Source organism: Symphalangus syndactylus, chromosome 2, assembly GCF_028878055.3.
Source record: "Symphalangus syndactylus isolate Jambi chromosome 2, NHGRI_mSymSyn1-v2.1_pri, whole genome shotgun sequence".
NCBI classification, from domain to species: Eukaryota; Metazoa; Chordata; class Mammalia; order Primates; family Hylobatidae; genus Symphalangus; species Symphalangus syndactylus.
This window is the reverse complement of record NC_072424.2, coordinates 85,752,606-85,765,251: the sequence shown is the minus strand read 5'-3', so window position 1 is coordinate 85,765,251 and position 12,646 is coordinate 85,752,606. Positions and strand designations below refer to the sequence as shown.

Here is a 12,646-nt window from a genome sequence, read left to right as displayed (position 1 = left end):
AGCGGACATACTTTGCTTTATTCCATGGGGTTTACTGATGATTAAATGACACAAAGCAATAAAGGTCTCAGCCTACCGCCTGAAGCTGGTGGTTATAATTAGCAGCTCTGGAATGGGTAGGGAACCATCTGTAACGGCTTGGGGAAATCTTCATCTGCAAGATGGGCACAGCGTAGATTCCAATCTGTCGCCCAGTGGAGAGCGATCCGGTCTCACTGCGACCTCCGCCTCCCGAGTTCAAGCGATTCTCCTGCCTCAGCCTCCTGAGTAGCTGGGATTACAGGCGCGTGCCACCACAACCGGCTAGTTTTTTTTTTTTTTTTTTTTTGAGACGGAGTCTCGCTCTGTCACCCAGGCTGGAGTGCAGTGGCGTGATCTCGGCTCACTGCAAGCTCCGCCACTGCGCCTGGCCAGATAGTAAACATTGCTTTGAAAACACAGCTGCAACCCACACCTCCTGCAACCCACACCTCCCCATCCCTTATTATTATTATTTTTTTTGAGACAGAGGAGCGCGCCACCACGTCCGGCCAATTTTTGTATTTTTGGTAGAGAGTGGGTTTCACCATATTGGTCAGGCTGGTCTCGAACTCTTGATCTCATGATCCGTCTGCCTCGGCCTCTCAAAGTGCTGGGATTACAGGTGTGAGCCACTGTGCCCGGCCTCCCACCCCCTATTCTAAATGACACTTGTTTCCAAAATATGGGGGCTGGAGGAGCAGATCCAGAATCCAAGGAAACATGATCAACCAGGGGAATTATCGAGAGGGCAGGACAGGCTAAGCCTCAGCTCTTCTCTGAATATCTGGGATCCCTGCGCAGCCAGGTGAACCGCCCGCGGCCGCTGCTCCAGCGGGAAGCCTTCGTTGGGATCCTATAAGCCGACCCCCGGAATCCGGCGTGGGGCGCTGGGAAACTGAGCGGCGGAGGGGTTAGGGGCGGGGCTCTAGGGGAGGAGTTAGGGGGGCGGGGCTTTGACGTTAGGGCGGGGCTAAGGGCGAGACCTCGCCGAGTTCCACCGTTGAGCTAGCCACGTCTCCCTTAGCGAGCGCGATGGGGACACGCAGGGGGAGGGAAAACTGAGCGGGGCGGGAACTATCTCCTCTCGCGAGAGCTGGCGACGGCGGCAGCAGCAGCGGTGGCGGCGGCGTGTCCGTGAGAGTGGCGTGGGGGCTGGGAGGAGAGGCGGCGGCGGCAGCGTCCAAGCTACGCCACTCGGGCCGGGGCTTTGGGAGCGGGAGTGCAGAGCGTGGTCGTGGCGGCGGCGGTGAGAAGAGCGAGGCGGAGGAGGGGGTGCCATGGCCGGGCAGCAGTTCCAGTACGATGACAGTGGGAACACCTTCTTCTACTTCCTCACCTCCTTCGTGGGGCTCATCGTGATCCCGGCGACATACTACCTCTGGCCCCGAGATCAGAATGCCGGTGAGTCCCGCCGGCCTTTGCCCGCGCACCCGCGCAGGCCCCGCCAGCGCCCCCAGGCCCTGCGGCGCCCGCTTGCCCGGCCCCAGCCCGTGGCGTCCGGGGTGACACGGACGGTGCGGCCCGGCCTGTGTCCAGCGTCCGCCACTGACGGGGCCCGGGTCAGCGGCATTTCCCTCGGCGCTTCTCCACCTCCCTTCATTGTCCTCAGGAGTTTCGCTCGCTCCATCTTCTCCATTGTTGTGGACGCTCCTTGCAGCCTCCTCCTGCCTCTTTGTCTTCTCTGCCTCTGCTTTTATTGGGGATTTTTCTTTATGGAGGAAGCGGGATGGGGACTTGGGAGGTGAGCAAAGAGTTGGCCAAGAAAGAGACTGAACGTGCGGGCACAACTCTCAGTCCCTCCAGTTCGCGGCCCTCCTCCCCCGACTCCCGTTTCCCTGTTGCAGCTGCTCTTAACAGATGTTTTAGGGCATCTCTGAGCCGGGTGGCATGCTTAGGACTCCAATCGAGCTCTCCACCGCCTACCCCCGTCACTTCCTCCCGTTGCTTTTTCATTTGTTCACTCACTGTGGGGGTTGGAAGCAATGCCATTATTCCTCTTAGCAAAAATAGGCTTTTTTCTATTTCCTTTTCTTTGGAGTTTCCTGTTTGTGACGGGAAAAGTGCAAGTATGAAGGATTAAGTCTCGTTTAATTAATCTTGTAGGGAATTTTGAGGTAGTGGGTCGATTTGCTTTCCACATTAAACAACATCGAATTAAAGCACAGAATAACAGATTCTTTTCATATTTCACTTGATGTTTGGGTAATGTTTGCATCCATTTGTTGCACTCTACTAGGACATATGGCAGATGATATTCTTAAAGCTGATGTAACTGCGAGGGCCTAATGGGTTATTTATGGTAGTGTTAACAGTAAGGAGTAGGTTTTGAGTATTAACAACTTAGGGAAAGCTTTCTGTTGCACAAGAGCTGTGCTAACTTGCTTAAATATCTTCTCTTCAATTGGGTATGCCGGAGGTCTAGGTTGTCCAGGTTATATACTCTACTTGGGGAAGTTGTTAACAGTGAAGCCTTGAATCAGCTCAGAACTTGTTATACTTTCAGATGGATTCAGTGTCCTGTAACATTCTTTTTTCCCCCCCCCGCCCCATGTGATCTGCAGGAAACTAACATTCTTGACTTGGAATAGAACTAAAATAAATTTAGGATAAATAGTAACAAAGGATTCTATCATTTTGTACATTTGACAATAAGTTTAAAAATCCATTAGATGCAAAAATCTGTCCAAAGTTACCAGTCTTAATACTTTTTTTACTCAATGGGTAGTTTATGAAATTTGGATCTTGGACTGTTGTGCCTTATTTCCTAAGTGCATTTAAATTGTGTAGATTCTTCCTCGATGTTGAAAAAGGAAAAAAAAATTGGGTAGGTTCTTTGGGCAGTGGTTGTGTATAAGTGAAGTCTTAATGCTGTAATGGCTTTTCTTATCTGCAAACCTAGGCCATTCTTGTGATTGTTGTATTTCAAGTTAAAAGGGTCCACTTTTCAGTAGTTTATTTTCACCTAACAGCCATGGTGTGTGCAATTGGTAGTGTAGAAAACAAAAAGGTATTGGGAGAGTAGTCGGTGGGTTTGGCCAGTATGTGTTTTGATCAGACAGAACAGAGGTATAAAAAAAAGTGTTTTGAGAAACTGCCCTGATTTCAGAAATTAGCCATCATTTTTTAATCTACATTGGATTTTTAAAGTTTTTCTTTTTTTCTTTTAAAAGCGGGGAGAGTCTCATTTGCCCAGGCTAGTCTTGAACTTGCTTCAAGTCATCCTCTCGCTTCAGCCTCCCGAGTAGCTGGGCTTACAGACTTGAGCCACTGTGTCAGGATGGATTTTTGAAATTTGAAAGTCGTATTTTTGTGGTGAGTTTTGTATTATAAAATTCACCTGATTTCATAGAAGAATCATACTATTTATTTATTTATTTATTTATTTATTTTGAGACAGAGTCTCACTCTTTTGCTCAGGGTGGAGTGCAGTGGCTTGATCTTGACTCATTGCAGCCTCCACCTGCTGTGTTCAAGCAGTTCTGCCCCAGCTTCCCGAGTAGCTGGGATTACAGTCATGCACCACCATGCCTGGCTTATTTTCGTGTTTTTAGTAGAGATGGGGTTTCACCATGTTGACCAGGCTGGTCTCCAACTCCTGACACCAAGTAATCTGTCCTCCTTGGGCTCCCAAAGTGCTGGGACTACAGGCGTGAGCCACCACGCCCTGCCAACAAGTCATACTTGACCCCCTTCAGCATATAAGTGTCTTTGAAAAAGTGGTGGTAGTTTAGGTGGAGGGAATTAATACTATTTGTAAATCATGGACTTCAACTTTTACTTTATTTAATCTTCTTAAAAATGCAGTGAGGTTGGCCAGACACGGTGGCTCAGGCCTGTAATCCCAACACTTTGGGAGGCCCAGGCAGGCAGATCACCTAAAGTCAGGAGTTCAAGACCAGCCTGGCCAACATGGCGAAACCCCGCCTCTACAAAAATACAAAAAGTTAGCTGGGAGTGGTGGTGGACGCCTGTAATCCCAGCTACCCGGGAGGCTGAGGCAGGGAGAATTGCTTGAACCTGGGAGGTGGAGGTTGCAATGAGCCGAGATCGTGCCACTACACTCCAGCAATGCAGTGAGGTAGGTTCTATTATTATCTCCATTTACAGGTAAAGAAACTGGGGGTAGAACATGTAAGTAATTTTCCTGTATGGTTGAGCTGGGATTAGAACATTGGTCGCTTGGCTTCAGAGCCCTGTGTGGTTTCCATACTGCTAGATAGAAAGTTAGGTGAACTATTATGGGTGTCAGTTTTCCCCTGTTTTACATCCGGCTCTCTGCTTCAGGCTTGCCTTAGTCAATATTCATATTTTGATGTATTTGTTTGCTCTTGCTCAAAATTGTGTTATGAAAATTAAGGTGAACACTTAAATGCTATTCTAATCATTATGAAAATTGTTGGTCACCGCTTGGACTTTTTTTCTTGGATTTACCCTGATAACTTGAGTTGTTTCTGTAGGATTACAGTTGTATTAAAAGGATGTTTTAATCATAGTGACTTTATTCTGCAGCCCAGTTGCAGTATCTTGAATATGAAAGAGAAATCTTGAATTACTGCTTCATTCAAAGCTCTGAATAAGGAACTTTTTTCAGAAGTTTGCTGCAAAATAATTTGCCGACTTATACTGACAGGAGGCTACTTAATAATCTTTATCTCACTTAGGAAATAGTTATATTCTGTCTTGGAATATTAATTTGTTTGGTTATTGGTGCATTTTAGACCCTATAGGGTCTGTTTGAGTATAAACGCTATGTTATCTTTCTAAAATCTGAAAAATTCTGAAGCACATTTGTTCTTTAGGATTTTAAATAAAAGATGAGGACCCCAGTAGTACAGTTTTGGGGAAACACAACAGCATATATGAGTATTGTTATTTTTTGAGATGGAGCCTCGCTCTGTCGCCCAGGCTGAAGTGCAGTGGCATGTTCTCGGCTCACTGCAACCTCTGCTTCCCGTGTTCAAACGATTCTCGCGCCTCAGCCTCCTGAGTAGCTAGGAAAACTGGTGCAAGCCACCATGCCTGGCTTATTTTTGTATTTTTAGTAGAGATGAGGTTTCACTATGTTGGCCAGGCTGGTCTCGAACTTCTGACCTCAATTGGTCCACCTGCCTCGGCGTCCCAAAGTGCTGGGATTACAGGTGTGAGCCACCATGCCCTGGCCACAACAGCATATTTTAGTACTTGTTTTTGAGGCTCAGTTTATTTTGTTTTCCTGTGAAACAGTTAAGTAGCCAAATACAAAAATGTAGGCATGCATTTGAATTTCAGACTTCTGACAGTATTTTCAGAGATATTGTGTGCATGAAAGCATGAAAAGGTTTGCTCTGGCAGTTACACAACCTTAAAGTTCAGTTTAAGTAATTTTTTTTGTTTGTTTTGGCATGAAGTCTCGCTCTGTCGCCCAGGCTCCAGTGCAATAGCATGATCTTGGCTCACTGCAACCTCCACCTCCCAGATTCAAGCAATTCTCCCACCTCGGCCTCCCAAGTAGCTGGGATACAGGTGCCTGCCACTACGCCCGGCTAATTTTTGTATTTTTAGTAGAGACAGAGTTTCACCATGTTGGCCAGGCTGGTTTCCAACTCCTGACCTCAAGGGATCCTCCCACCTTGGCCTCCCAAAGTGCTGTGATTACAGCTGTGAGCCACTGCGCCCGGCCCAGTTTAACTAATCTTTATTGAGGTTTTTTTGTGTGTGTTTTCTGCAACACATTTGGGACTTTCAGTTTTTAAGGTTGACAGTTGTTTCAGCATGGCTGTTTTGGAATTAGTGGGCTCTTGAATACACCAGAAAGCATAGCACCATTTCACAACTTGTAAAGTCTATCTACGGTTTGAAAAATGGAAATAGTTTGTTTATTGGCATATTTGACATGTTAATTGAACGTACCTGTTATCTAAAACATTATTAATGGAATCCTTTTGCCTTGATTTTTGCCTAACATGTTTAGCTAAGTGTACTTATAATTAATACCCCTTTTAGTAGTTAAAGGGTCCTATTTGTTTTACTCTCTTGGTTTGCAAATTGGCTGAATAAAATGAATACTTTTTCAGACAATTAAGGACAAAAGCTCTGTATGAAATGATAACACGGAGGGCTTAGACTTCCTTGGCATAGTCATAGTGATTGTTAACCCTGGCTACACATTAGAATCACTTTGGGAACTTTTTTTTTTTTTTTTTTTTTTGAGATGGAGTCTTGCTCTGTCACCCAGGCTGGAGTGGAGCGGCGGTCTCGGCTCACTGCAAGCTCTGCCTCCCAGGTTCACGCCATTCTCCTGCCTCAGCCTCCCGAGTAGCTGGGACCACAGGGCCCACCACCACGCCTGGCTAATTTTTTGTATTTTTAGTAGAGACGGGGTTTCACCATGTTAGCCAGGATGGGCTTGATCTCCTGACCTCGTGATCCGCCCGCCTCGGCCTCCCAAAGTGGCTGGGATTACAGGCTTGAGCCACCGCGCCAGGCCCACTTCGGGAACTTTTTAAAACACTTGTACCCATCCCCAGATACTCTGATTTATTTGGTCTGGAGTGGGTGTTATGTACTGGTATTTTTTAAAGATCCCTATATGATTCTAAATTGTAGCTATGTTTGAGAAGTGCTGCTTGGAGGAGAGCTTCCTTAGTAATGGTCTTTTGCTGTAGTTGTCATTTTGGGAGGTAGTATATTTGTTTTGCTATGTGCTCTTTGCTAACAACAACAAAATCCAAAAAACTAATGTGTTAGCCTTTTTATTTTACATAGCTAAGAAGCATTTACAGAACAGTACTGTAAAGTTCTGGGAGTTAAAAGCCAGATATTTTTGTCAAACAACTTTAATGATACAAGTTTACAATCAATTTATCATAGTTGTCTATTAATGGCTTCCAGAGTATTTACCATTGTGCCATGATTGGAGCCTTATGTGATTTGGATATCCTTAACATTTTGAAATAATTGCACATAATTACCTTAACACTACCCATCTTTGGTATTGCCAACAATAGTGTACTGTGACCTTTTGTGTGCACTACCCACTTTGTGCTTTCTTGGTAATTGTTGATGTTTGTCTTTCCTAGTGCTTTTAAAATGAGAAGTGTTCTTTTGTTTATGTGGAATTTCAATCCAACCATTATTCGTAAGTGCATAATTTTGTTTACTACTTTTTTGATTTACAATAGAAGAGTTATCACTTTAAACGTTTTATATCATTAGGCTTTCATTGGTATATTTGACAAGAGTATATTTGACAAGAGAAAATAACTGATTGCTTGTAATTATTAGAATTTCAAATAATCAAAAGCATGCTTTTATTCTTTCCGTAGGTTATGGAAAGAATTCCTTTTGAATTGAGATAAAATGTATCATTTAAAAAAAGTTTTTGTTGACTCCTTGATCTTACTTTTGGGGCTCGATCTTCCCTTTTCAAAACTTACTTAACCTTACTTTTTCAAAATTGCCTGGTTATGAAACCTGGCTCTGCAACCTACTGTAATTTTAGGCAAGTTATTTAACTTGCGTGTGTTTCAGTATACTCATCTGTATTGGTTACTGATTTAACTTCTGTGTATCTCAGTATACTCATCTGTATTGGTCATACTCATCTGTTATGGTCAGAGAAGATACTTTGTATGATATCTATCTTTTAAAATATACTGAGACTTAATTTGTGGCTTAACATATAGTCTATCCTGCAAAATGTCCCATGGCACTTCAGAACAATGTGTGTGCTGCTGCCGTTGGGTAGTGAGTGTTGTATATGTCTGTTAGATCTAGTTGGTTTATGTTAAGTCCTCTATTTCCTTATCTTCTTTTTGGTTGTTCTATCCATTTTTGGGGATGGAGGGTGTATTGAAGTCTGAAACTATTATTGTAGCACTGTCTGTTTCTCTCTACAGTTCTGTTGGTTTTTGCATTGTACATTTTGATGATCATTAGATACGTAAATGTTTATAAATATTATATCTTCTTGCTGTATTGAACCTCTTACTAATACATAATGTCTTTTATCTCTTGTAATCTTTTTTTGTTTTAAAGTCTATTTTGTCTTATAGTCACCACCCTGCTATCTTTTGGTTACTGTTGGCGTGGAATATTTTTTCCATCCTTTGACCTTCAATCTGTTTGTGTCTTTGGATCTAAAGTGAGTCTCTTGTAGATGGACGTAGTTGGATCAGGTGCTTTTAATCCATTCTGCCAGTCTTTTGATTGGAACATTTAACCATTTACATTTAAAGTAATTACTGTTAAGGAAGGAGGGCCAGGTGCAGTGTTTCATTCCTGTAATCCCAGCACTTTGGGAAGCTGAGGTGGGAGGATCACTTGAGTCCAGGAGTTTGAACCAACCTGGGCAACGTAATGAGACCGTGTTCCTACAAACAATTAAAAAAAAAAAAAAAAAAATTGGCCAGGCATGGTGGCACGCACCTTTAGTCTTAGCTACTCAGGAGGCTGAAGCAGGAGGGTCACTTGAGCCTAGGAGATCGAGGCTGCAGTGAGCTATGATCATGTCACTGCACTCCAACCTGGATGACAGAAGGAGACCCTGTCACACACAAAAAGTAAAAAGAAGGACCTCTGTCATTTTGCTGTTTGTTTTCTATAGGCATATATCATTTTGTTCCTTATTTCCTGCATTACTATTTTTTTGTTTAGCTGATTTTTTTTGTAGTGAAATGTTAACATTTCTTTGCATTTTCTTATTTTTATTTTATTTTATTTTTAAATAGAGACCGGGTTTTGCCATGTTGCTCAAGCTTGTCTCAAACTCCTGCGCTCAAGTGATCTATGTCTCGGCCTCTCAAAGTGCTGGGATTACATGTGTGAGCCACTGCTCACATCTCATTTTCTTTTGAGTATATTCTGTAGTTAACTTTTTGTGTGGTTACCATGGGGATTACATTGAACATCCTAAATATTGTAATTTCAATTTATACCAGTTTAACTTTGACATATAAAAACTCTGCTCCTTTATAGCTCCATTCCCACCTCTTTCAGTGTTTGATTTCACCTAATTACATCTTTATACATTGTGTGCCCCAAAGCATAAACTAATAATTCTTTTAAATGCATTTAGTTTATTGTTTAGAAAACAAAGTGTGGATGTAGGAACCAAGGGAAACTTCTCTTTTGCCCTCTGAAGATTTGCTGGATTAATTGGAGGAAAGATATACACATGTATTTAATGTGTACATGGGGCGAACCACAAAGTGATTCCCCACATCCCAATGTAGTTCAGAAGCTTATATACCATCCTGGTGAAACAGGTTATGGGAAGGGGGAGGAGAGGAATTCTGTTGATAGGATTGCTAGGGATAATGGATCAGAGATCAGAGATTAACTTGTACATTATCTTGTGAAGGGTCTGTTTAGGTGTGGTTACCTTCTTGGTCCTACAGGAGGAGAAGAAAAGCAGTTGTTCGTTTTGGTGGGTTTGGAACTTAGGCAGATGAAGGCTTTGGGATATGGTGGGGGGCATCAGGAGGGCAGGGAGGAAAGTCAGACCTTGAGGCTTCTTCATTGAGCTTCTTCATTCAGCATGTCAAAATGCCATATTTTGGGTATCACTGAGCCCCAACATGGAGGTACAAACCAAGGAACTAAAATTGACCAAAAAGCTTCCTAATTTACCCTCCAAGCCTTTCCCTGAAAGTTGCAAGCCTTCAGTAGACTCCAGAGTTACATCTAGACTCAGCTCTGCTGCTGTTCAGTGAGTGAGTGCTAGCCTGAAGGTGGGTAGTGCGGAATGCACTCACGGTAGCACTTTGAGCTGGATTCATGTATTATCTCATTTTATTCATGAGAAAATTGTGTCTTAGAGGAGGTTACCAACTTTCCTAAAGTCATATAGCTACCAGGTGGAAGATTGTTGGACTCAACTCTGTCTTATGCCAAAGCATCTCTTGTTAGCCACTACTCTCTGCTGCCTTCTGTAATTAAGCTATTGTGAGTAACACTGCAGTGAACATTATCAGTTCTTTCGAGGATATTCCTAGGAGTGGAATTGTTGGGTCATGTGGTAATTCTTTTTTTTTTGAGACGGAGTCTTGCTCTGAAGCCCAGGCTGGAGTGCAGTGGCGCAATCTCCGCTCACTGCAAGCTCTGCCTCCCGGGTTCCCGCCATTCTCCTGCCTCAGCCTCTCTGAGTAGCTGGGACTACAGGCGCCCGCCACCACGCCCGGCTAATTTTTTTGTATTTTTAGTAGAGATGGGGTTTTACCGTGGTCTCGATCTGCTGACCTCGTGATCGGCCCGCCTTGGCCTCCCAAAGTGCTGGGATTACAAGCGTGAGCCACCGCGCCCGGCCTGGGTCATGTGGTAATTCTATGTACCCTTTTTTTTTTTTTTTTTGATATGGAGTCTTGCTCTGTTGCCCAGGCTGGAGTGCAATGATGTGATCTCAGCTCACTGCAGCCTCCGCCTCCCCGGTTCAAGCGATTCTCCTGCTTCAGCCTCCCGAGTAGCTGGGACTACAGGAGTACGCCACCAGTCCCGGCTAATTTTTCTATGTTTAGTGGAGACGTGGTTTCACCATGTTGGCCAGGCTGCTCTCCAACTCCTGGCCTCAAGTGATCTGCCCACCTTGGCCTCCCAAAGGACTGGGATTATAGGCATGAGCCACCACACCCAGCCTTATGTTTAGGTTTTTGAGGAACCACCAAACTGTTTTCCATAGTGGCTGTACCATTTTACATTCCTTAGTTTTAAAATAGAGATGAGGTTTCCCTATGTTGTCCAGGCTGGTTGTAAACTCCATGTTATATTCCTACAAGCAATGTTCCTTCCTCTCCAGTGCTTGTTGTTTTATGTTTTTTAGAAAAATTATAGCTAATGATGTATAGCTATAATGTTAGCTAATAATTATATTAAAATTATATATGAAATTACAGTTAATACGTTTTGTTTTTGTTTCTTTTTTGAGGTGGAGTCTAGCCCTGTCCCCCAGGCTAGAGTGCAGTGGCGTGATCTCGGCTCACTGCAACCTCCACCTTTCAAGTTTAAGTGATTCTCCTGCCTCAGCCTCCTGAGTAGCTGGGATTACAGGCACGTGCCACTATGCCTGGCTAATTTTTGTATTTTTAGTAGAGATGGGGTTTCATCATGTTGGCCAGCCTGGTCTCGAACTCCTGACCTCGTGATACACCTGCCTTAGCCTCCCAAAGGGCTGGGATTATAGGCGTGAGCCACCACGCCTGGCTTTTTGGTGTCATATCTAAGAATCCTGTGGCAACTCTAGGCTTATGAAAATCTGTTCGTATTTTTTTTCTAAAAGATTTATGGTTTCAGCTCTTATGTCTTTGATCCATTTTGAGGTAATTTTTGTAAATGATGTGAGAAGGGGGTCCAACTCCACTCTTTTCCGTGTGGAAATCCAGTTGTCTCAGCATCATTTGTTGAAGAGCCTGTTCAACATTGAATGGCTTGGTAACCTTGTCAAAAATCAATTGACCAAAGATGTATAGTTATAATCTATTTTTTATGGAGTAACTAATTGCACATAGTTTAACTGTGATGGCCTGTTAATATTAGAGTACCTCAAGGCTGAGTCCTGTTGATTATCATCTACAGTTACGCCTTTGGTGATCTCATCCAACCTAATGGCTTTAAATATAACCAACCTATATGATGAGGACTCCCAGACTCCCAAATTTCTATTTCCAGGCTAGACTTCTTTTTTTTTGGAGACTAGAGTTTTACTCTGTCATCTAGGTTGGAATGCAGTGGTGTGATCCCGGCTCACTGCAACCGCCACTTCCCGGGTTTAAGTGATTCTCCTGCCTCAGCCTCCTGAGTACCTGGGATTACAGGCATACACCACTACCTGCAGCTAATTTTTGTATTTTTAGTAGAGACGGGTTTCACCATGTTGGCCAGGCTAGTCTTGAACTCCTGACCTCAAGTGATATGCCCACCTCGGCCTCCCAAAGTGCTGGGATTACAGGCATGAGCCACTGCACCTAGCCCAGTCTGAACTTCTTTCCTCAGACTCCAGACTTGTGTGTATAAGTGCTTAACCCACATTTCCACTTGGATATCTAATAGAGATCTTTCTATGAATATGCACAAAATTGATAGGATTACTTTCTTCCCCTCCCCTCCAACCTTCTTGACCCATAACCTTTATCTCAGTTAATCACAACTGTCTTTTCAGCTGTTCAGGAAAGAAGTCTTGGGAGTCATTGTTTATTTTTTATTTACATTTTTACCTTTAAGCTCTGGTGGACTGGATTAGAAGTTACTCTTGATTCATCTCTTTCTCATACTCCACTTTCAGACTACTAGTATGTTCTTTTGGCTCTACCTTTGAAATACATCATGTCCGACCATTTCTCATCACTCCACCAACACCATTGTCCTGGTTTATTGCCTAGTTTATCATTAGCTTCCTAACTAGTCTGTTTCTACCCTGGCTGAGTGTAGTCTTTTCTCAAAATATTAGCAAGGATCCTTTATAACAGAAGTCAGCTCATACAGTTCTGCTCAGAAGTCTTCAGGGATCTGTCTCAATCTGACTAGAAGCTCAAGTCTTAGAGTATCCTGTAAAGTCCTTCATGGTCTCTTTGATCACTTTGCTGTTTCCATTCCAGCCATACCTGCTTCATTGCACTTTTGAACACAGTGAAACACACTCTTTCAGTCCTTTGCT

General features: G+C 43.6%; 1 protein-coding gene across 1 annotated transcript in view; it reads left to right on the top strand.

The window, feature by feature from the left end:
* The first annotated feature begins 987 nt into the window (after positions 1-987).
* SEC63 (SEC63 homolog, protein translocation regulator) overlaps positions 988-12,646 on the top strand; it is an 84,737-nt gene continuing 73,078 nt past the window's right edge. Inside the window, exon 1 of the mRNA XM_055260542.2 lies at positions 988-1,422. Coding sequence (XP_055116517.1) covers positions 1,299-1,422 — 124 coding nt within the window. The 5' untranslated portion in view covers positions 988-1,298. The remainder of the gene's footprint in view (positions 1,423-12,646) is intronic.